At 40.8% G+C, this 26,030-nt stretch overlaps 1 protein-coding gene across 1 annotated transcript in view; it reads right to left on the reverse strand.

Moving 5' to 3' along the window:
• Nucleotides 1-25,622, reverse strand: part of LOC149217662 (thiamine pyrophosphokinase 1-like) — a 293,604-nt gene extending 267,982 nt beyond the window's left edge. The window contains exons 1-2 of the mRNA XM_089391396.1: nucleotides 25,195-25,622; nucleotides 24,995-25,091 (exon numbers count right to left, since the gene is read on the reverse strand). Of these exons, the coding sequence (XP_089247522.1) occupies nucleotides 24,995-25,091; nucleotides 25,195-25,447 (350 nt within the window). The 5' untranslated portion in view covers nucleotides 25,448-25,622. The remainder of the gene's footprint in view (nucleotides 1-24,994; nucleotides 25,092-25,194) is intronic.
• Between the last annotated feature and the right edge of the window lie 408 nt (nucleotides 25,623-26,030).

Consider the following 26,030-nt stretch of genomic DNA (forward strand, 5'->3'; position numbering starts at 1 on the left):
CTACTCAATTGATCTGCGAAATTTAATTCCCAATTTAGAATAGCATTGGCAAACAGGAAATAAGAAAAACCACACATGCATAGTATTTTTCTAAGGGAACCCAACAAGGAAAACCCCCTCAAGCCTCTTTGCATTAATCAGATGAATAGAGAATATATTACAATTGCTTGCTCACTCTGAGCTCAACCTGCAAGTGAATAACCTATCTTTCTGCTCAATGAGAAGCTTTGACCCAGACTTTGTCAATTTCTGCCTCCACTTGTGCCCCTATTTCCTTGCACAATTCTTGATGAATTAGCCCCTAATTTTTAGGAATTTTCCTCCAATTGGTTGCGCAATTCCCAAGGATTGATCATCTAACTACATGCAACACCTATACACTCAAATTAGTTTACAACTGCTTGTTACACTACCTTGGAACCTCCACCATAGCTGAGGAACTCGAATTGCTTGCATGCACTGGCTATTTTGAGTTGAGTGATCAGTTAACTGGATGATTACTGAGTTAGACTGCTATCCCACTACACAATTGACCTTCCAGTAGTTCCATTAACTGTTAGAACTAGTTTAACTGAACACAACTGGAAATAACTGGCCTGGATTACTAAAATTTAGTAATCACACATGCTTAACTGAACTCCAAGTCCTCTAACTCAAATTTACTGAGCTAACTGAGTGACAAGAGCCATGTCACACAAGTTAACTGCCTCCAAGTTGTCTGCTGATGTGGAAATTTGAATTTTCTCAATTTGACCAAGGCAAAATCAAATTGAGACTTTCTTGCTACACTTCTCAACACTCCCTCTTAGCAAGAAAGGGATTATCAACCACCCCTATCATGCACCTATGGAATTCAAACTTCCCTCTTGACAAAGCCTTTGTCAAGATGTCAGCATCTTGTTCCTCTGTCGGAATGTATTGTAGCAACATTATCCGCCTCTGCACACAGTCCCGTAAATGATGATACCGGATATCTATATGCTTGGATTGATCGTGAAATACCGGATTCTCATAGAGCTTAATGCAACTATGATTATCACAATAGATCACAGTTGGATCCATCATCTAACCAAATAGTCCCACAAGTATCTTTCTCATCCAGATCGCCTCACATGTTGCTTGACTTGCAACCATGTATTTATCTTCTGCCGAGATGAGAACCACAGACCTTTGCTTCCTGTTGTACCAGGAAACCACTGTAGACCCAACACTGAAAATTCCACCTGATGTACTCTTTCGGTCGGATGGACTCCCTGCCCAATCTGCATCTGTGAAGCCACACAGCTTCACTCCCTCTATCCGTCTATACCATAATCCATACTGGGTAGTGCCTCTGAGGTACCATAAAACATGCTTCGTTGCTTCCAATACAATTTGGTCGGCCTAACCATAGCTTGGCTCAGCTGGTTGACTGCATAGCACATATCTAGTCGTGTGTTCACAAGATACATTAGTGAACCCACTAGCTGCCGGTAAATGGTAGCATCAACCTCTTCACCTAAAGTGGCATTCTCCTTCCTCCAATTGGTTGCTAGAGGTGTCTCCATGGGCTTACAAATCTCCATGTGAAATATTTGCAGTATCTCGTTGGCATACTTGCCTTGAGACACAAACAATTCCCCATCACCTTGCCATACTTCCAGCCCGAGGAAGTAGTGCATGAGACCCATGTCTTTCATCTCAAATTCCCTTGCAAGGTCCTCCTTGCAAGAGTTGATCAGCTACTCATCACCTGTCAATATTAAATCATCAACATATAAAATAATGATAAGCAATTTAACTAAAACATGATAGAGGTTCGCATCCGCTTCACTTTTGGTGAAGCCCAAACCAGTGAGATAACTGTTGATCCGAGTGTACCAAGCTCGAGGTGCCTATTTGAGACCGTATAATGCTCGCCTGAGTCTGCACACATGAGACTCCTGATCAAATGTCTCAAAACCTTCTGGTTGCTCGATGTACACTTCCTCCTCAATAACACCATTGAGAAATATTGCTTTTACATCCATCTGGTGGATCTTCCACCCCATCTGCGCAGCCAATGCAAGAATTGATCTAATGGATGAATACCTTGCTACAAGAGCAAAGGTTTCCTCATAGTCAATTCCCTCAACTTGAGAGAATCCTTTGGCCACAAATTTGGCCTTATACTTCTCTATGCTTTCATCTGTTGCATGCTTAACCTTGAAGATCCATCTCAAACCCACAACTGATTTATTTGTCGGTCTTGGGACCACTTCCCAAACACTATTCTTCATGATGGATTCGTATTCTTCCACCATTGCATCAACCCAAACTAGTTGCTCAACTGCTTCCTCAAAAGAGGATGGCTCAGTCTCTACAAGCTCAGTCATTAGAGCCATGTAGCCAATGTACCTCTCAAGTGACCTCCTTTGCCTGTGCAAATTTGAAGGAGCTCCCACATTCTCCCTCGCATCCTGCACCAATCTATCAGCTTCCCTGGTTCTTTTTTTTGCCTTCTCTAGATGTTTCTGCTTGAGTGGATGTCTCCACTTTGCCTCCTCTTTGTTCCTCCATTTGTGGTTGCTCCATAACTTCCTAAGGCTCCTCCTTTGGAGCAAAAGCTCCACTTCTGGTGGCATTTGAAGCTTCCTCTCAAGAGAGCACCACATCGCTTTCTCCTCATCAAACTTTAGATCCCTTTGTACAACTGTCATTCTAAGGGAAGGTAAGTACACACGGTAATTGTCTAGATTTTCGGTGTAACCCACAAAAACTCCCAACTCTGTTGTCGGCTCAAGCTTCTTCCTCGAATCTTTGGAGACACTGCAATAAATAGGGGCTCTAAAAATTATGAAGTGAGACACATCCAGCTTTCTCCCCGAGAAAGCCTCCTCCGGTGTAATCATACCAAGAATCCGATGAGGACTCTGATTCTGCAAGTACACCACTGTGTTACATGCCTCTACCCACAAATGCAGTGTCAAGCCTTGGTCATGTAGCATAGCTCTCGCAGCTCCCACAATACTACAGTTCTTTCTCTCAGCTACCCCATTCTATTGCGAGTTATGTGGTGCTGTTAGCTCTCTTCTTTTCGCACAGAAATCCTTGAAGTCATTCAGAACATACCTCCATTATCACTCTTGAGAGCCTTCACCTTCTTGTCAGTCTCTTTCTCAACCAATGCTTGAATTCTACAAACTTTGAGAATGTCTCATCCTTCTTCCACATGAAGAAGATCCAGCACTTCCTTGAGAAATCATCAATAAAAATAACAAAATACTTATGTCTAGCAGTGGAGGTTGTCGAGAAAGGTCCACAAACATTAGAGTGGACTCTTTCCAAGACTGCATGTGCTTTGTTGTCTCAATCATGGAATGTGGATTTCACATACTTCCCCAAGGTACAACCCTTGCAGACATCTTGTTGCTCAAGTGCTCCTTTCGAGAGGCCAGTGGTTATTTGTTGCATAATTTTCAGGGCGCCATGATGCAAATGGCCCAATCTCCTGTGCCAAAGTTCACCGACATCGCAACTCTACACTTTCTCTGCCTTATTTCTTAATGCAACACAATCTTCCACATCCAACTTGTACAGGTTCTTCACACAAACCCCGATCTGCTTCACTTGTCCAGTAGCTATGTGCCTCAGAAAGGCTTTACCTTTACTGAAGATTACATCATAGTTGCGGTCTTCCAAAATTGCTACAGAGATGATATTTTTCTTTAGGCCTAGAAAAAACATGACATCTTTGAGGCAAAGAGGGGATCCCGACTCCCTCTTAAAGGTTACTGTACCAATCTCGATAGCACTATACCTTCCGTTGTCCCCAAGCTCAATATGCATCTGGAGATCTTTCTCCTCCATGTCACTAAAAAATTCTCTACACCCTGTCATGTGGAACGAGGCACCGGAATCCAAGTACTACACACTCCCCATCACAGAGTTGGCCATGCATGCGATAAGGGTGAAGTCTAGCTCAAACTATGAAGCCAATGCTTCACCTATTGCTCCTCCTGAGTTCTTCTTGCTAGACTTTTTGTGTGGACACTTTGTAGCATAGTTCTCGAATTCATGACAATTGAAGCATTTTATTTTGGACAAGTCTTTCTTCTTGCCCCCTTGGCTGGATTCTGGTTTGGTTTGAGATTTCTTCCCTTTGACCTTCTTTCCCTTTCCAACCAATGCAAAATTTTCTTCATCCTCTCCCTTGGATGAGGTTCCATCTTTGGTATTCCGCCTAATCTCTTCTTGTACCATATCGGATCATAAGCATCCCCAATGTTGAATTTTGTGTAGCTTGGGAGGTACTCCAAGCCCTAGGGTTCGGGGATTGGAGAGCAAAGCACCACAAGTAAGCTTGTTGGCTTGAAACCCAAGCTTGGGGGTTTTGCACCCATCAGGATTTGGGCCAAAACCACGAGCACATATCGACATGTGATGGATGAGGATGATAGCTCTCAGCGAGACGATTCTAGCGCAACGAGACTCATTCAATTCCGAGTTGTAAAAATGGAGTTATGAATTTTTTAAGTTATGATTGGGTTTTGCACATGAGGTGTCAAGGTCGGCCTAAGGTTAAGAAGGCCTAGTGACAGTTGTTCAAGCCCTATTATGACGTCCATTGAAGCCCTCTTTTAGCGTATAAAAATGAGGTGAGTTTGAGATCATTATTGAGTAATTGAAGTGCATCAAAAGGTCAAGATATCTCTGCGATTTGGAGTGCAAAATCTAAGGCTAGAAAAAGAGTAAAGGGTTGCCAAGTTTGGAGGGTATCTCTGCGTTTTAGTGCAGATTTCTCTGTGGAGAAAGCTGCAGTCCTGAAGCAGCCAGGATGGTGACATAAGGGCAGATTAAGGGCAGCGTGGGTTCATCTCCTTAGCCAGATCAGGCCACAGCAAAACGAAGGTATGTTTGTGTGATTTCTGTGCTCGTATTTGTGTGGGTTGTGTCTCTATTCAAGCCGCAGGAGAAGAGCTGCTACAGCAGCATGCTAGGTGACTTGTTTGAGGGGCCGTAAGGCCTAGGGAAGCTCTTCCCCTCAAGCCGCAGTCACATGAAGGCTCAGCGCAATTGAACAGGTGTGTCATCCTTTGCTAGGAGGCTGAGACCTATTGCTGTAGTATTTCTACATGTTGTAAGGTATCTTGAGGAGGATCTCAGGAAAGCAGTGTGAGGAAAGGACCTAGTAGGAGCAGCAAAGGAGGCAGCAATATTGAGCAAGGGATATGCAGTAATCACAGGTATGCTGTAGTAATTTTGGAGGGTTGTCTCATAGTGTTGAGTGCCCTAACCAGTGATAGGAAGCTACAACAGTAAAGCACAGAAATCATGGCAAGGAGGCAGCAACAAGGTGGTTGTAGATGACTCCTTGGTAATGTTTTGATGCAGGTGGATGGATGTCCTAGTGTAGGACAATTCTGGGTTGATGTGGGTGCAATTTTTGGTGTGGTTTCACCTCAGATTTGTGAGCAGCAGAATTGCAGAGAGGGCAGAAAGTGTAGTGGGTATTTGGAGAAGCCAAAACCTCCACAAACTTGTCCCATGTGGCAGCAAAGGGAGCAACTTACAATGAGAAGTAAACCATAGCTGTAGTGGAGGTCTAGAGGCAAGGATCTAGGGTTGATGTGGACTGATATTAGCCCTAACCAGATTGCAGACCTAGCAGCAGTGACACATCAACTCATGAGAAGGGTGTCCTAGGAGAGGACTGATGTTGCAGCCTGTGGAAACCAAGTAGGTAGGGCTGACATGGCATGTTAGAAGCCCTAACCAGTGGGCAGTTTCTGCAGTGAATATTGGAGCCTAGATTTGTGCAATATCTCCTCTATTGCAGAGCAAAGGGCAGATGTGGAGAAGTCTGTGGGCATCCGTGTGTAAGGGTCTCCTACGTGTGAGGATGCCCTAACTAGGTGCAGATGCTACAGTGTGGACTTGGTCGCTCGTGCATTGTTGGAGGGCAATGTGAGAGTGGACCAAGGGAGAATGTTGATTGGGCACTTATGGTCTGCTGGAGGACAGCGAGACAGCGAGATAGTGTCCAAGTTGGAGCCCGGTGAGCAACACCTTGATGGACAAAGGTAGTTGCAAGAGAGGTAGTTGTTGAGCTCAAAGGTTGACAAACCAGAGGAGCAGTTTGTGGAGCCCGAGACTTGCGTGTGGAGAAGGACTTCTATAGCAGATGATGGGTAGTCCTCCTAGCCCGTGTTCATTGTGGGAGATAGACATCTTACAATGATAGGTGGCAGCCCTCTATGCCCTATGTTGGTATTCATCAGAGCAATGCAGGAAGACTATAGTGGGCTGAAGTCCCTGAGTAGTTGAGGAGCAGCAGTGGGAAGTTTGAGAGTTGTTCACAAGTGGAGCTGTGAACAACTTGATAGGAGTCTCGATGTGTTGATGTGTTGATGGACGAACAATCAACTAGTGAGGAGATTGGATAGCCAAGATTCAGTGGCCAGATGGACTTGGAGCATTGATAGAGGCAGGGGTTGCAGATCGAGAACCGAAGGACTGGGCAGGTACAAGGTACGACTGAGAGGAGCTGAGAGAGTGTGCTACATCAGCCAGATGGTCAGAGTATCTTGTTGAGGGCAGATTGGTCGTCGATGTACTGACACCAAGCCCCAATTTTGTATCTTATACTAGTGGATGTATGAGGGCCATTATCCTTGGTACGAGAGCCCTAGACTGTTGTACTATATGTTGTTTAATATAATGAAGTTGGGTTGAAAATCGTAAAAAGTTGTCTATATTCTGTGCATATGTGATTTACTGTTGTATATATTCCGTTGTGCAAAGTATTATTGTTGAGATTCTTGGTTTGGTAGCGTTAGAGATTTTAAGATTATAACCTAGAACGAAGATCGTGAAAATCAACACCCAATTCTGTAATTTCCCCCTCCCGCTCACCGAGTCCTGGTAGCTATGCCAGCTTTTGGGAAGGCCTAGAAGAGTTAGGCTCACCAGGTCATCTTCTGCAACATTCACACCAACCCCTCCAAGCTCATCCCGAACTTGTGTAAATCTGGTGAGATACTGCGGAATAGTATCATTCTTTTGCATCTTAATATTTCGAAGTTTGTCTTTGAAGGCCAGTTTTCTATGGTCATTGTTATTCTGGAATAGCTTTGTCAATGCTTACCACATTGCGAAAGGAGTTTCTTTCCCATTAAGATTTGAGACAAAGTGGTCTCGCACTCCCTCCAAGATTATTCTCCTCACCTTGGCTACATTTTTCTTCCATTGGGCTATCTTTTGGGCATCGGACCTCGTCCTAGTTTTGGAATGTCTATCTTGACATAATCTAGCAATCCATTATCATCAAGCACTGCCTCCATGCAATCCTTCTATGCAATGAAATTCAAGTTGCCTTCCAAGGCATACTCTAATCTCAGTCCATTGAAGGTCATTTTCCCAATCCTGAAGAAATCCTGCTACACTGAAGCTACAAATTCGAACCTCTTGAGGAACAACTTTGAAATTCTTGTTCTAATGTGAATCCTGCTCTGATACCATGTAGAAATATGGTGATAGAATTGCAACTATTCAAAAAAATTAATTGAAAATTTAGAACAACATTCGCAAACATGCAATAAGAAAAACCACACATGCACAATATTTTTCTAGGGGAACCAAACTAGGAAAAACCCCTCAAGCCTCTTTGCATTAATCAGATGAATAGAGAATGTATTACAATTGCTTGCTCGCTCTGAGCTCAACCTGCAAGTGAATAACCTATCTCTATGCTTAATGAGAAGCTCTGACCCAGACTTAGTCAATTTTTGCCTCTGCTTGAGCCCCTATTTCCTTGCACAATTATTGAAGAATTAGCCCCTTTTTTAGGAATTTTCCTCCAATTGATTGCGCAATTCCCAAGGATTGATCATCTAACTACATGCAACACCTATACACTCAAACTAGTTTACAACTGCTTGTTACACTACCTTGGAATCTCCACCATAGCTGAGGAACTCGAATTCCTTGCATGCACTAGCTATTTTGAGTTGATTGATCAGTTAACTAGATGATCACTAAGTTAGATTGTTGTCCCACTGCACAACTAACCTTCCACTAGTTCCATTAACTGTTAGAACTAGTTTAATTGAACACAACTAGAAATAACTGACCTGGATTACTAAAATTTAGCAATCACACATGCTTAACTAAACTCCAAGCCCTCTAACTCGAATTTACTAAGCTAACTGAGTGACAAGAGCCATGTCACACAAGTTAACTGCCTCCAAGTTGTCTGCTGATGTGGAAATTCGAATTTTCTCAATTTGACCAAGGCAAAATCAAATTGAGACTTTCTTGCTACACTTCTCAACATGCAAGGGTGTGTTGGATGCAAAGGGGCATACATGCATACAGAGCACAAGGAGACGGATGGAAATAGAAAGAGGGAGGCAAACTCCAGAAGATGCACACAGACAATAAGAAGGCAAGACACATTGAAGAGAAGAACAATAGGTGGAGCAGGTGCTCTAAACCCCTGTGTTCTCACTCAGGTGGAGACTTGTAGGTTTTAACCCCGTACAGAAATTACCTGCATACAAATTCTAAAAACAGAAAATAAACAATGGCGAGAGCATAAAACAGATATACACAGAGATTTTCCTCTGGATCCCAAAACCGGGACTACCAGATTGTTTTTTCATTATGTTCCTTTCAATGTTACAATACATATATATACATGTTGAAACATCCATAACCTCCAATCCATTAACCCTGGATTAGAACATAACGATAGTTCCTTTGACCAGATCTACAAAATACCATGGACAGAAAACTATCATGCCCAAAACCATGTGCGAAATCCATGTACAAACCATAGGTAGGTCCGCCCACCTAATATAGGGTCCAAAAAAAATTTCCCGAGGCGCTGCCACCCCCCCCCACACAACATATAGGGAGAGCTACCGCACGCCCGTGCGTGGGGTAGTCATGTAAAAAATATAACACAACCCAACAAGGCTCTCTCTCTAGATTCTTGAGCATCCTTATCAGGTGAAGCTTGGACAAGGCTCTAGATTCTTGAGTATCGGTTAATAGGCGGAGGCCAACCTCTCTAGATTCCCATGGGAACTGTCAGGTGGAATTCATAGTGTGCTCAAGATTCCTATAGGAGACAGGTGGAGGCATTGTGGTCCTAGATTCCTGAAGTGCAAAGTGGATGGAGATGTTTGGAACTCTAGGCTCTCGTAGTGTTGCTTTGGTGGAGCTCTAGGTGCTCTGGATTCCCTGAACTGGCTGTGGGGTGGGGCACTAGATGTTATTGATTCCCTAAAACTGTTGTGGGGTGGAGCACTAGATGCTCTAGATTCCCTAAATTGGTTGTGTTGGGTGGAGGCACTGTGTGCCCTGGATTCCTGAATGCTAGGTGGAGGCATTGTAGACTTGGGATTCCCATGTGATTGTTCATGTGACTGCTGTTGATTCCCTTGAGCTCTTCACTCCTCAGGCTCTGAATTTGACTTGAGAGTGGTTGATTGCAAGAAAGAACATCAGTCCAGTTAGCCTACAGTTGGGAGGAGAGTTGGAGTCCCTCTACCAATTTCCAATCATCTAATCATTAAGATAAGTGACTACTTGCATTGCCATGCTTATTTATATAATGTGAATATTGTTTATGTTGTGATAAGGCATTGGCTTGATTGGCTTTCAAGAGAATATGTATCTCCGTGAGTTGGAATGAAACGTGCTATAATGCAAGGTTTTGTAAGTCATTATCTTATTTTTAAAGTGTTGAGGTTCCTATATGGATCATTTAATTATGTTCATGAATGGATTATGTAATAGTAGGTTCATGTTAATGAATGATTGAACAACAGACTAGTTGTATGTGTTATGAATAAAATATATATATATAATAATAGACATAAACAATGATTAATTAATTAATAATTAGTAGGGAAGAGGCATGTCTCTACAGACATGACCGCTCGTGAAAGGGTACTTACCTGGCTATATATACAGGACCCTCACTCTCAATTGCAACATCATTCTTATTCATACATTTTTAATATATATTCTTGTATCCTAAATGGAGATCTACATATTCCAAGTTTCTGGAGTATTTAACTTGAAGAACGAACATTGTTCGTTCCATTTGATATCAGAGTTGTTCGATCCTCTCTCCGCTCCACCGCTGCATAGAGTCGCGCTCCTCAAACCAGGCCCTTGGCCATCGACTCTTCGTCAACTTTATTGTTGTTGCAATCCAAGTGTTTTGCTACACAAGTTCCTAAAGATTCTCCATATTGCCATCAGGCCTTTGGCCATACTAAAAATATATATATATATATATATATATATATATATATATATATATATTATTTAAAAATATATATATATATATATATAATTAAATTAATAAATCAAAAAAATTATTTATGAGAAAAGAATTTATAAAAAAGAGAGCTATATTAGAGAAAAAAAAATAAAACCTATATTAAAAAAATAAAAGATAAAAAAAGGACAAAAGTATTGGCACTTTTTCATTAAAATAAAAAAAAATTACACACACACACACACATATATTTGTGATGTAAAAAAAAATTAAAAACAAAAGAAAATATTTTAAAAAATTAAATTAAATTGAAAAAAGGAGGCCGCAACCGTCATAGTCGTCCAAGAGTTGTAGCCTTGACCGCCTCCAAAATTGCCCACACAACCGTTTGACACCGCTGCCGACAAATTCTCCTTCCTCCATCGAACTGGTGGTCATCATCGCTGCACTACCACTGCTAATCTCAGACATAACACATATTGCTTTTGAGATAACTTTCGCACTTTTAATCTAAGGTATTATACAGGCTTGAACCTGTGATTTGTTGCAGGATCAGACCTGTGTTTATAACGGGATCGAAACAGATATATGTTGATAGATTCCTAGTCCTCCAACGAAAAATTTGAAGGGTAGTATGTGCAGTGTTTCAGCCTCTAACTTGGTGGCACGTTGATTGTTAATCTAAGATAGATCCATTAACAATTTCGGCTCTGAGGAACAGTAGTAAGGACTATGAGTGTTGGTCAAGATCTGAAACACTGTGTCCTTGACAGCATCTAACAAGTACACAAGGATTCATTTTCTATCGCATCGCTCTAGGCGCCACATCCCTTCCAACCAGCCCAACCGAACCGTCAATAGAAGATATCAAATTGATTCGTTGCCAGACACAACTCTTTGTGTTCATGGGTTTCATTTACTCCAAATTATTAAATTTGTGAATAGTTGTTAACTTCCTAAGCTGTGTCATTACCAGGTATTGGATTTGTCTGACCAAGGTCAAGATAATCTTTTAAAAATTCTTGGAGGATCTCAAGCCGTCGGATACACTATTTGTTATAACTTGAAGAATAAAAGAAAAACAAAAACAATTAAATCAATTTTTCTAGAGTCGCCTTAAGTTGTATGCAGCATATAAAAAAAAATAGAGGCAAATTAGAATAAGGAGGAGAAATATTAAATTCGTGAAGCTCAATTAAAAGACATGTAGACTATTATTATTATAATAGTCTCAAGAAAATTAAGATTCAATATATTATAATAATACCTATAAGTTTAGGTATAAAAGGTCAATTCCAAAAAGAAGGTTAAAATTTTCAAAAAGTATTATTATTATAAAATTACAATTAAAAGAGAGAATTCTAAAACCCTTTATATAAAAAAAAATTAAAAAAAAATAAATGTGAAAAAGTAGTTGAGGGTCTTTTAATTTTTTAAAGGAAAAAGAAAAAGAGGGTGATATTATAGAAGAAAAAAAAAAGTACTATTACAAGGATTGAGAGGGTTAATTTTAAACCCTAAGGCTCATCCTGAGAAAGAAAAAAATGGAGACCAGTAATGAAGGAAAATTTCAAGAAACTTCACGTAATTATGCTTCAGTGCTATTTAGAATTATAGGGTCTATTGCGGGAAAGGATGTCACTATTGCTATTTCACCTGCCAAAGATAAGAATTATATGACGCCTAAAATCGCAAACCAATTAGTGATTCCAGAGTCAAATATAATTGAAAAATTAGACTATTTTAGCAACAAAAATATGACATAACCAATTTACAATTAAACATTGAGGATTATATGCCTCCAGAAATAATGCCTTTAGAGAATGGTTATTAAAAAAAACAAATTATTTTATCGAAAAATTAATATGAGAGGTTTTTTGGAGCTCTGCAACCCTAATGGTCATGCGGCCATGAGGTAGGCGGCGCGGAAAACCACAAATCGCAGTCAGAAAGTGGCACTGAAACCAAGAGATTACAGCAATGACAGAGGAAGACAGGAGGGGAGAGATCCCCTCCTATAGAGACGCAGTGGCAGGAGAAGGACCGAGCAACAGCAATCCGGACGAGGAGACGAAGATACAGGGACCTGTTCTCGGAGCAAGATGGCAGGCAGGTAGCAAAGGCAAGTGCTTACCGTGCACAGTGGAAAAACCAAGATTCATTATTCCAATGAATAAACTGGAGCGCTATAGAAGCTACATGAAGGACCATGCACTAATATGCAAGTTTATTGGAGTTTGGCCGTCGGAAAAGGACCTCACCAGATGGATCCAACAAAAATGGCAACCTCGAGGCCACATAGAGCTAAAGCTGGGAGCAAGAGGCTTCTTTACGGTAATTTTCTCAAACCTGCAAGATAAAGAAAGAGTGTTTGAAAATGGTCCCTATTTCCATTATAATGCAGGATTGTTCATGAGGTACTGGGAGGAATGTTATAACCCTAATAAAGAAAAATTCCTAGCAACCCCGGTTTGGGTAAGACTGTTCGGATTACCAATGGATTTCTGGGATCCAGAGATCCTAGAGGGAATAGGAAATACCATAGGAAGCTTTGTTAAAATAGCTGATTCAACAAAGAAGGGAAGATACACTTCATATGCAAGAATCTGTGTCTATATGAACATAGCCGACCCGATCCTGGGGTCAGTCGAGCTAGAATACCATGAGGAGGTATGGCAACAAACGTTGGACTACGAGCATATCCCTTTCAGATGCAGAAGGTGTCATGAATATGGACATCTTTTCAAGGAATGCCCTCTTAACACAGAAGAGGAAGAACGGAGAAACAAGCAACAGAGGAAAAATCAAGAAGATAAAGAAGGGTTTCAGGAGATAAAAAACAAAAAAAGACCTACAAAGGAAAACCCCAAGGAAGGAAAAAAGGAACAACAAACCAAACCAAATAAGTCAAACAGATTTGAAGTTCTACAAGAAGAAGAAGAAGATAAGGAAATTCAAATAATGGACTATCAGGAGGAGAAAGAACAGGAGGGCAGCACAAGCCAAGGCACAAAACATACTAAGAGAAAAACCCAAAGTGAATCAACGGAAAAGGAAGGAAAGGAAAAGGGAGAGAAAATGGAAAATGAAGTAATGGAAATCGATATCAACAGAGGGGAAGATCCAACGTTAGAAGAAGAAATCCTGAGGAAACTTCTAGATGAATGGAGACACTTGGATGAAAGGTTCATCCCAGAAGAGGAAAAAAAATTATACAGAGAAACCTTTCAAAAATACAAAGAAAAACAAGATCAGGGAAAGACAGAAATGGTTGAACAATTAGGCATCCAACCAAAAAATAATCAAGATCAACAAAGTAAAGCGAAAGGAGGAAAAAAAAGAGGCAGGCGGAATATTCAGGAATCGATACAGATTATGGGGGAAATGTTAGTGAACACTGGAAGAGTAGTTCCACTCTCGGCGGTATTCCATCAAACAAACCCAACCACCCAATGATAATTACATCCTGGAATATACGAGGACTTAACAGCAAAGGTAAACAGAGATACCTAGCAGAAAGGATAAAAAGAGAAAGACCCCAAATAATGCTGTTACAGGAAACAAAAATAGCAGGGAGGAAAATGGAGGAAATCTTAAACAAAATCAAACCTACATATGAATGTATGACAATTGATGCAAAAGGCAGCGCGGGGGGAATTGCAATTTTATGGAACCCTGCAGAAGTCACAGTAGATTACTGGATAGGAATGAAAAGGATACTCACTGGGAGGTTCCGGCTTATAGGCCATAGAGAATGGTTCTTGGTTTCGGCAGTATATGGACCCCATATACCAGTGGAAAGAGGAAGCTTCCTCCTTCAACTGCAATAGCTAGGAAACCTGCACAAAGAAAAGTTGTGGCTGATAGCCGGAGACTTTAATATGACAACCTCAAAGGGTGAAAAGAAAGGTGGACTGCAAAGAGAAGAACTGGACATGGAAAGATTCAGGGACATACAATCAGAACTGAAAATGATAGACATCCACACCATTAATGGCAAATACACTTGGAACAATCGTAGAGGAGGAAGCAAGCAAATAGCTTCCAGGCTTGACAGGTTCCTTGCAATAGAACATTTCATAGGGAAGGACATTTTCTACGAAGCAACAATCCTACCCTGCCAGGGGTCCAATCATTGGCCCATAAAATTAGAAATCGCCATGAACCAACAGAATCAGAATAGACCCTTCAGGTTCGAGGCATTCTGGTTGAGAGATCCAACCTTCATAGAAAAAATGAAAAATTGGTGGAAGGAGAATGAGACTGGAATAAACGGAAGAAACAAAATGCACACTCTACAGCTAAGATTAAAAGATCTCAAAGGTAAAATAAAGAAGTGGAATAGAGAGGAATTTGGAAATATTCAAAAAGACCAAGAAAAGCTTCAGATAGAAATGAAAAGAATCCAACAGAAAATCATAGAAGATGGGAGAACTGAAGAATTAGCAGAGGAAGAAGGAATGGTACTAAATAGGCTGGAGGAAAGAAGAAAACAAGAGGAAATCTTATGGAGACAAAAATCGAGAATACAATGGTTGAAAGAGGGGGAGAGAAATACGAAATTCTTCCATAAGGCTATGCAACAGCACAGACAGCAAAACAGAATATTCTCTCTAAAGGATAGCCAAGGCAACAGGTTAACTCAGAAAGAGGAAATGGAGAACCTGCTGGTACAGCACTTCAAAGGAATCTTGACCGAAACGCAAAACAATAGAGAGGAAGATATAGCTAAAATAAGCCAATATATACCCAAAATGGTGAATAGAGAACAGAACATGGCACTCCTAAGGGTTATAACAGAAACAGAAGTAGAAGAGACAGTGAAGGCGATGGCAAAGAACAAAGCACCAGGACCAGATGGATATACCTCGGAATTCTTCCAAGCCACATGGAGCTTCATGAGTCAAGATATTGTAAATGTAGTGGAAGAATCCAGATGCACAAAAAGAATGCACCCGGCTTTGAATGCTACCTTCCTCGCCCTGATTCCGAAGATGGAAAAGGCTGAGGAACCACAAGGATTCAGACCGATAGCACTATGTAATGTAATTTACAAAATCTTAGCTACTATAATGGTGAATAGACTAAAACCTATACTACCAGAGCTGATTTCACAGGAACAGATGGGGTTTGTCAAAGGGAGACAAATAGTGGACGGAATTATAGTAGCTCAAGAAGCAATCCATTCACTGAAGAACTCAAAACACCAATGTTGGATTAATCGTTATTGGGATTAAATTGGCACGGAGAAAAAAATAGGAAAAAATCGTAAAAATTGAGAAAAAAATCGGTAAAAATCGGGAAAAAATTGTAACATACAAAAATATTCATTTTTTTTCAATTTTTTTAATATCTAAAGCATCTACAACATAAAATAAATACATTGACACAAAAATATGATAAAAGAACTAATATATAAGATGTTTAATATCATTTCTAGTGCCACATCACACATAACAATTAATCATGTCCTAAATAGTAAGTCTTGACTCATGACTCCCAACTCAGCCTCAAAATATCAACAAAAGATATAATAATGTATTTCATATCATGAGTATAATGTCATATACAATGAAATGAACCAAATAACTATAGTCTAATACTACTGATTTCCTTTGCCCCTCTAGATGTAGATGTCAGTGGAGTTGGCAGTGGACTCTGTTGTGCTCTAGCAGCTGAAGAAATAGGAACTACAAGAGGTAGACCACATCCTCTACTAGTGACAGGGGTAGCTTGGGTAGGTTGTGTCACCTCCTCCTCCTCATAAATTTTTTTTATTTTTATTTTTTTCGCGATTTTTTAGATTTTTACGAAAAAAATCACGATTTTTCATAAAAATTGCCGAAAAAAATACGTGTATTTATCGGCCGATAATATCGCTGATTTCAAAAACTCGCGATTTTACGATATAATTGAGATTAGTGCAACACTGCAAAACACAAGGGGATGATGATCAAACTAGACTTAGCTAAAGCATATGACAGACTAAGCTGGGAATATCTCCAGAAAATCCTCAAAGCTTATGGCTTTGATGACAGATGGATAGAGTGGGTAATGTCCATGATAACTACGCCAGTTATGTCCATACTGCTAAATGGGACACCTTCAGAAGCCTTTAACCCGTCCAGAGGACTTAGGCAGGGTGATCCACTATCCCCATTTCTGTTCATCCTAGCTGTTGATGGTCTAGGAAGACTGATAAAAGCTAAAGTGAATAGCGGATAGCTAAAGGGACTCAGACTGTGGGGAGATGAACTACCCCTAACCCATCAACAATTTGTGGATGATGTCATGTTGTATGGACAGGCCAACCTCAAAGAAGCAAAGCAATTAATGGAAATCCTCGGCGAATTTACAAGAGCAACAAGTACTGAGATAAATAAAGAAAAATCGGAAATTTACTTCTTCAACACTCAAATGACTTCCCAATTATTCCTGGCAAGAACCATGGGATTTAGAGCAGGGAAATTCCCCACTAAATACCTAGGCATTCAACTATGTGAAAAGCAAATAGAATTGCTAACTAGGGAGCCCTGATGGGAAAGATACAGAAACGAATGGACAATTGGACTTTCAGGGCTCTGAACACCCCAAGCCGCATCATCCTCCTCAAATCAGTTCTCCAATCCATTCCAATTTATCAAATGACTAGCCAAGCTATACCAAAAACAATATGTCAAAAAATGGTGGAGATTTTCAAAAAATTCCTATGGCAAGGGACGAGCAAAACTAAAAAGTGGGTGTTGTTATCCTAGAAATGGCTAAGTAAAACATTAACAGAAGGAGGACTAGGGCTGCGAGACCCATATATCCTAAACCAGGTAATGGGGGCAAAATTGTGGTGGAGATGGATACAAGGAGGAGAAGACTTGTGGAAAAAGCTGTGGGAGAAAAAATACGAGATGGCCAGATCTTTAGAAGGAAAACTGAGAAGCCAATCGGAAAAGAAAGGCTCTGTAATATGGAACCTGGCAAGATCAAATAGGGACCTGATAAGAGAACATAGCTTTTGGGAAATAAGGGAGGGGGACAAAGCGAACTTCTAGGATGAGGCATGGCAACAAAGAGAAAAACTTCGTCAGCAACCTCAACTCCAAGAAATTCACCAGTTCACCACCCAAATGGAGGAAGATGCAGTCTGAAACTACTGGCTCCCTGAAATGGACGGATACTAGAGAAAATGGAAAAAAAAGGAAGACTGGCAAGAAGCACCAGAAACAGAACAATGGGCAAACTACGAAAAGGAGATGGTGACAAGAAGAATAGCGGTCAAAGAAGGGACGAACATCATAAGATGGGGAAAAAGAATTAAAGGGATGTTCACGATAGCAGAAGGATACTACATAAAAGCAGGTAATACTAGCAACCCTGAAACAAAAAAATGGGACAGAATTTGGAAAATGAAAACCTGGCCGAAGATAGCGTTGTTTACCTAGATTATGACCCATGGGCGAGCTTTAACATGGGACCAGTTGCAAGGAAGGGGACGCAAGGCCCCTCACGCTGCGTGCTATGCCAGGAACAAGAAGAAACGATGGAACACCTAACTAACACCTGTCGAGTCAGCAGCACCTTGTGGTGACACCACCAGCAACTCTTCGAAATTAGTGACAGAAACATAAATAGTATGAAATTAACGGTAGAAAAATGGAGAAAACCTTACCAAAATGCAGTCCTGAACAAAGCTTGGAATCTTTCCCTATGGTTCATCATGTGAAACATATGGAAAGAAAGGAGCCGATTGATTTTTAAGGAAGATGGCAGAGCAATGAATGATATATGGAACCAAACCATCCAAAACATAAGAGAGACCATAATTATAGAGAAGTGGAACGATGAAGACTGGAAAGCGGACCAAACAGAGACACGAATTCTGAACCGTCTGCAACTAAAACTAAGCAAAATAGATATGGCTGCAAGGAAACACCAGGCCAAAGAAGTAGAGGACAACAATTACTACAGGAATCCTCAGCAGGGATTCATAAAGTTGAATTTCGACGGAGCTGCAAAAGGAAACCCAGGGGAGGCAGGCATTGGGGGAATATTCAGAGATGACAGGGGAAGGACACTAAGGGTATATGCGATGGACTGTGGCAATGCATCGAACAACGAAGCAGAATTCCATGCGCTGAAAAGGGGGATGGAAATAGCAATACGAGAGGGGTACCAGAAACTCCAGGTAGAAGGAGATTCAAAGCTAGTTATAGACATAATTAAACAGCTACAGAGCGAAACACCAGCAGAAAAGTTGAGTCACAGCTGGCGGACCGCATGGATAGTCAAGGAGATAAGCAAATTGCTGAGAAGGATAGCATACACACTACCAACCCATGTGAGAAGAAGAGGAAATGAACCAGCAGACTGCCTAGCGAATTGGGGATGCAAGAATGGAGACCAACAGCTAGATGTAAGCGGGGCAGAGCTAAACCAGAAGGAGGAAATGGCACACCTGATACAACTCATAGAAAAAGATATGAATACGAGCGAAAATCTAGAGAAATCAAAGAGAGATGGCCAGAGCAGAGAGGGAAAAGGATAGACGCAGGAAAGGACAGGAGAGGAACAGGACAGGAGTAGACAGGTGATCAGAAGGATGACGGAGCAGGGCAGAGGAGGTACACCTCCTGAGAGTACGGGGGAGGAGCCGGAAAGGAATGTCAGAGGAAAGGGCAGGACAGAGAAAACGAAGGCGGGCAGAGAAATAAAGACAAGTGGCAGAACAGAGCTAGAATTACTACGGCAAGAGCAGCCGGGAGAGGAAAGGAATTAATGAAAGACAATGGTAGACAGGACAGGAGGGCAGCATCCCGAGACAGGAAGGAAGGGATCCGTGTCGGGAATAAAACAAGACAGCTGGCAGTAAAGACAAACGTCGGGAACAAAAAAGAGATAAATCTCAAGGAAAATAGGAAAGAGACATTATGCATGCAGATGAAGATGAGGAAAGGTGACGAGAAAGGAAGTGGCGGAAGCGAGAAGACGCAGAAGGCGGAAGAAAGGCGAAGCTTGGCAAGCCGGTATGTAATACCCCTGGCTCTAACTTCTGATAGCTTTGTATGTTTGAGAAGTAGGACTCTAGGAAATTGGTTTTGCAATCAACTCTGGCATTTTCATATCAATTCCTCTAGCAGTTCCAGTGGAATGGGGAAAAATAGTCCCGAAGAGATTACGTCTACCCAGGACAGAGAGAGCGAGAGGAAAGGCATAGAAACCTATGAGAGCGAGGGCCACCCTGAGATAAAATTCAACAGTTCCCCCTTTAGAATCTGGGTCATAGCTAGTCCCATAGGTATGAAAGGCCGAGTGCCTGAAGACCCGAGAGAAGGAAGCTGGGAAAGGAAATTCCTGATTTCCAGTGTGGAGGCATTGCAATCTAGGGGGAGGGGCGGGAGTGCAGCCAGAAGAAAACCTGTAAAAAAGCCTAAGAAACCCGGGTCTAGGGGATACCTCTTTCACCTACCATTAACTAAGGGTGAGTCCCCAGGAGTGAGGAGAAAAAAAAGGTAGGAGTTGAACTTCTGCGTGGGATGGGATAAGAGAAGAACCTATCGATACCTTCTGACCCTGGGAATAAAAAGAGATGGAGCTAAACCCAGACTGGTGGGAAATCAGAAGGAAGGAAGTTCAAGAAGGAAGAAGGAGAAAGAAACCGAGGAAAATGTTTTAAACCAAAACAATATGTTTGACATATGCTTTGATTCTGTGATAGGTTCAGTATCAGATCAGGGAAGGCACTTAGAACAGGTCAGAGAGCACAAGACTACAGGTAACAACTGCCAAGCTGCAAGCAGAATGGCTCCCAGGAGAGGAAAGAGGGTAGCTAAGAAGGAAGAAGGAACAAGTGGTCAAACAAAGAAAAGAGGCAGGAAGACAGATCGAGAACAAATGATGACAATTATCGACGCCTACATGGAAGGAAACCCGAAGGAAGTCAGAGATCAGATAGCAAGCTGGGAGAGAGACCTAAGAGAGAATCTTAGGTACCGAGATATCCCTATGGACGAATGGGAAAGAATGGTTCCAGACCCTAGGACTACCAATGGAAGACAATCCCTGTTCAGACAAACCATGCACCAGTATTGGGTCATGAAAAACGTAGTGGCACGGGCCATGACCCTCCACCACGAGCACATGGCAGGGGAAGAAGTCGAAAAACAAGAAGACAAAAAGGAGAAGGACCCAGTCTGAGCTAAACTTCTAAGGGAAATAGTGACCATACAGATCCAGACATACCGAAACAATCTTGCCTTAGGAAGGATTGAACAGACCCTGAAAGAAATAAAGTGGAAAATGGAACAGAGAAGCGAGATGCCAGGATCCAGTGCCAAGGCACCAGCTCCGGTAATATCCTCAGATGAGGAATGACCAAGCGAACCAGAATGCTTTGAATTTTGATTATGATGAAGAATACAAACATGTTTATTTTGATCTTTAGAGATAGCAGTAGAGACAGTCAACATAGAAATAGTGGATGGATTGCTCTGAACTTATTTAAATTTTGGACAGGATTTAAAGCTAACCGGTGGTCACCTGGTTTCCTCTGGGCAGGTGACTACCCAGAACAAATGGATGTAAAAAGTTTTGGAAAATAGATGATAAATAGAGATCTGCCAAGTTTACCAAAAAAAAAACATTGAGGATTATACATTTATATCGCAATTCTTAGTTCAAACCCTATGGAGCAATCAAGGTGACATTATTTTGGGTTCGCCCCAAATGGAAACTCTAGGATCTTTCATCTTAAATACGAAAAAGAGTTTTTAACATTTTCCTACAGGAAGAAGAAAATAACACTCCAAGATGTTACACTGAAACCAAATTCAGTAACACTAGAAAGCATACAAGATATTTCAAAAATAATTTTTCAAGAAGGTAAAAAAGTACTACAAAACATTGAAAAAGAAATTGATAAGATCAGCACTGACAAAAATGAAGAAGTTTCTCGGCTTAAAGACCATAGTGAAAAATTATTGGACGCAAATTAAGAAGCTTAAGAAGGACAAGAATTCATTAGAAAAGAAGGTACAACAACTAATCGAGAATTAAGCATCAAATGTAGAAATTCGAGTTGACGAAAAAACAACAAATTTCGATCTAGTCAATATCACAACTCAAGAAGAGAACAAACTAGCTGAAGTAAAGATGTACTCAGAAGTTGCAGTTCCAACAACAAAAGATTCAAGTGAAGATCCAAAAATTAACCATTCAACTTCCATAGCTAAAGGAAATCAAGTACTTCAAATAAATCAAGAAAACGACACAAACAAGATAAGGGAAAATCAAATCACTAGAATTCCTTATCGACATCCGAATCACGAGAGTAGACAACTCAATCAAGCTACGTATTTAGAACAGAAACAACAAACTAATGTTCCAAAGAATATTGGAGTAAGCTCAATCTAGTCCTATGATGACAGTTCGTTACAAATTTCCAGTAATCAGAATATTTCACAGAAAGTTAATTTAGGATGGTCCAATCCCTTCTCAATGCGACAGTTTTGCTTATCACTCAGAGGATCATATCAACTTGTATAAACGAAGATGACAGTTCCAAGACAAGAAGACATTCAAAACAAAAAAGAGATCAAGTCTTTTCATCAACAAGCTTTGAGGACAAAGTTTTTTGAAGGGGAAAGCAATGTTATGAATAAAATATATGTAAATAATATAAATAATAATAGACATAAACAATGATTAATTAATTAATAATTAGTAGGGAATAGGCATGTCTCTACAGACATGACCGCTCCTGAAAGGGTACTTACCTGGCTATATATACAGGACCCTTACTCTCAATTGTAACATCATTCTTATTCATACATTTTTAATATATATTCTTGTATCCTAAATGGAGATCTACATATTCCAAGTCTTCTGGAGAATTTAACTTGAAGAACAAACTTTGTTCGTTCCAGTATGTTTACATCCTCTTTTATGAGCCTGTATGAAAGCTTAATTGGCCTTCTAAGTAGAGGTTGAGAAGGTCTAAGAATCATGTTGGGGAAGTTTTGGTTTGCAGTTCCCTTGGGATTGATAGGGTGTGAATCCTGCGAGGAGTGAGTCATGAATTCTATATAAGGGAGCCATCGAACTTTGTTGTTCCTACAACACAAGGAGATAGAGACAAACTGAGAAGGCTAACTCTCGACAGGGACATAGCAGAGAGTTTTTTGTTGCTTAATGTCTAAATCCATGTCAGACCACGTCTTTAACTAAGTAGGGGCTTGTTGTTGGTCGGCCGCATAACAGAAGGCATGAGATGCAACTTCTCCCTATTGCATGATAGTAAATTTTCCGTCGCACTATGCCCCTAGGGTGGAGTGGGTTATTTGTTGTATCAGCACGATCACAGAGACCGCAAGACAGAAGGTTTCTCCATCACCAGACAGGAGGGTTTCCTGTTCGTGCCAAGGCCTTGGATGGTGGTTTCTCCTTCCCTAGCATGACGGGCAAGGCATGATGACGTGGAGACTTTATAGGCAGGGAGGGAGTTCACGGGAACCCTGAAAACAATTATAATGGCAAAGTGTCGCTTTGCATGAGGAACCAGGACCTGGGTGGGACGTAAGCTAAGTCCACATGGCACGATGACATGGATAGGATGTTGATGTGGCACGCAGACAGCATGACACGTGGCAAGAAAAATGGCCTTTTGGAGGACCATGTGGCCTAATTTTTGGGATGACACATGGCTCCTCTAGAGGAGGCCACGTGGCTACATGACGTCGATGTGTTGTCATTGCAAACCACAGACTGCGAGGAGTTCTATAAGTGGTGACGCAGAGTTGATGAGAGCCGTAAGACAAGGATTTTCACTGTCATTGGACAGAAAAAATTTATGTCGCGCCACAGAGATTCAATTGTTGTGATAGTAGTTAAGTGGCAGGGACTGCAGTTAACAAAGGCAGAGGACAAGAATTCCACCTAGCAGTTGACGTGAAGATCACTGTCACGCCTCGGAGATATGGCTAGTTAACACCGAAGGACTAACGCGGTGGCGCGATGATGTGGCAGAAGCAACAATGGGGGCCACAATTGATGTGGCAATACCATAGGTGCCAGTCAAGGTTCCACGTGGCAGTACTTGTTGATGGGGCGACGGTTTATGGGCTAAAGATTAATTGGCCATAACTTTTGATCCATGAATCAGATCAAGGTAAAATTTATATTGATGGAAAGCTCTCGATGAGCCAGACACAATGGATTAGTCTAAAGTTAATTCCGCTAACTTTGGGAAAGAGGGAAATTTTGTAATTCCATGTCCATAACAAGACCATGGAGGTCGGGTTAGGGCAAACTAACACCTCCCATTCAGCTTGGATTATCCTCCAAGGGGATGGGACGGAGCATTACAATGATGATCTAACTACTCCACGGCGGCAGTTTCAAGTTGAAAACCACTCAGTCCTCCTTATTATCCTTTTGATGTATAGCTTGATGGGTAGCTTACATAACTGCTGAGTTGAACTTGTACAAATCACAATCGCATGCCCTGGGATTCTAAAAGGGCGGTATTTGAAGTCATTGACCCCTCTTATCATGGACTATCCACACAACTTACAATTCAAACTCTGTCGGTTCGTCCCATATTCAGGTTGGGAAAACTACCAGATTTTTATTTCATTCTCTGTATTTGCAATAATAATGGACCAACTTTGTATACAGGCATGCTACAAAATCTAACCGGGATGAGGCTTTTTGTATTTGACACACTTAACCCCTAGGTTCCGACTTCCAACTAGAGTGACAAACAAATGGTTATATCTAACTCGATATAACCTATGTCCCAACGTATTGGTTGACACTAACATCCCTTAATAGAGAATTTTCACTTGGTCGTTACGTTAATTCAGATTTTTACAAATCTGGGAAGTGTAACTCCTAGACGTATGTCAACCATATCATATGATTCGTGAACATAACATATGAACGATTGTTCAATGGATTTAGTTTGACAACCTGTGACGGAAGCTTGTTGAAAGGATGTGTAAATACATCAACCCCAGAACAGAGCATAATTTTTGCAAAAGATATGTTGAGAGATCTACTCATACTGTTCACAGTAAAGGAAGATTGACAATTAATGTTTCATTCAGGACCAGCTTCAGCAAATGTTGCAACAGAAATGTCATTTGCATTGTGTGTGAAAAGCCATGTGAATAAAAGTTCGTTTCATAGGTGTACAAGAAACTACATGACAGTTGCTGCAACGTGATTGAAAGCAAGACTTACCACAAAGTCATCGACACAAATTCATCCTTTACAAAAGCAATATAAGAGGTTGAAGAAACAACAGCAGAAAAAAGGAGCAGATTTTACTTTTTACAAATATAATGTAGCAGACCAGCAAACAAAGGACCACTCAACAGAGCGTTTTAGTCAGATTATTTAACTATATAATGATGATGACGACCTAAATGTTGATGGTCATCTTAACAGCCATGGAATTGATGATTGAACCACGGAGTTGCCTATCCTTCAATAAATGTATTATGAATGTTGAGTTTGAATTTCAAATATCTTTGTATTGATACATCGAAATTCAAGCTATTCTTTCATAATCTTATTTCTTGATGCCTAAATAATGCTATGAATTTTAACGCGTAGATGATAAAAAATCAACAGATTGAGTGACCTCAGGACCAAATCCACCGAATGACATCAAATACTCGCTAAGAAGCAGATCATGGGGTCGAAGGATCGAATCCCACCATTAAAAATAAATATCAAGGAGATATGTACCTTTTACGAATAAGCATGGGATCTTCCATGGGGAAGAGAGAGGGAATTTCGTCGTAGACGCGATTGGCCCCTCCATCAGCACACAACCGTAGCTGCGCTGCACTACAATACCATTACTTCAGTCAAAACACCGAAAAATTCCCAGCCAAATACACTGAAGAATCCCCCCATTAAATAGAAAACTTATCCTCAGTACGCACCTCGATGCCAGAGAGTTCCGGTGAAGCGAGGAATGTGATAATTGAGAATAATCAGCGCATATGACCGTCGTATGTCACCACCATTTGGCACCGAGAGCAGGAAGTCGGCGCTGCTGTGCTCCATAACTTCCATTTGTATTCCTCTCTTGAAGATTTGTCGTTGATTGTAGCTGCGTGACATATTTTTGAAGCTCACGTTTCTGATGAACATGCCACCCATCTTGGGGAGCATAGGCAAGAAGATCGCTTGCATTTTCCCTTACTCTCCACCGTCTCAGGGTCCTAAGTGCTGGCTATAAGGGATTCTGAAGCTCCACCGTCTCAGGGTCCTAAGTGCGGGCTATAAGGGATTCTGAAGCATGATGTGCACTTGGAAAAATAAATTAAACTTACATGGTAAAGTGAAGTGAGGGAAAGCAAGGTGGGCTCCTAACTCCCTCACCACCCAGATTCGATTTGCCCAAGTGACATATTTAACTCTTTCACCATCTAGATTGGATTTCACATGATTAGTTTAATTTGTATTGATTTTTACTTTGCCTTCTTAATTCTTCCTTAATCTAGATTATTAGTATTCATATATATAATATATATTATATTATATATATACTATAATTAAAAGTAATAGAAACTATATTTTAATAGGAGTGTCATAACAGTGCACCTATTCACCGTCACTCTGAAGTTTCGTGAGCTTATACAGGTAAGTTTTAACACCACGTAGAAATAGGATTTGCATTATCAGTGTTTTATCTCTTGATTTCTATCATTTTATTATTATTATTTGTCAAAGTAATCACAGCAGAAAATGAAATAAATCACACATGCACAGCAGA

The sequence above is a fragment of the Pinus tabuliformis genome, chromosome 1_1, assembly GCF_031772625.1.
Source record: "Pinus tabuliformis cultivar Carrire ecotype Pingquan chromosome 1_1, CPIR1, whole genome shotgun sequence".
Taxonomy (NCBI): Eukaryota; Viridiplantae; Streptophyta; class Pinopsida; order Pinales; family Pinaceae; genus Pinus; species Pinus tabuliformis.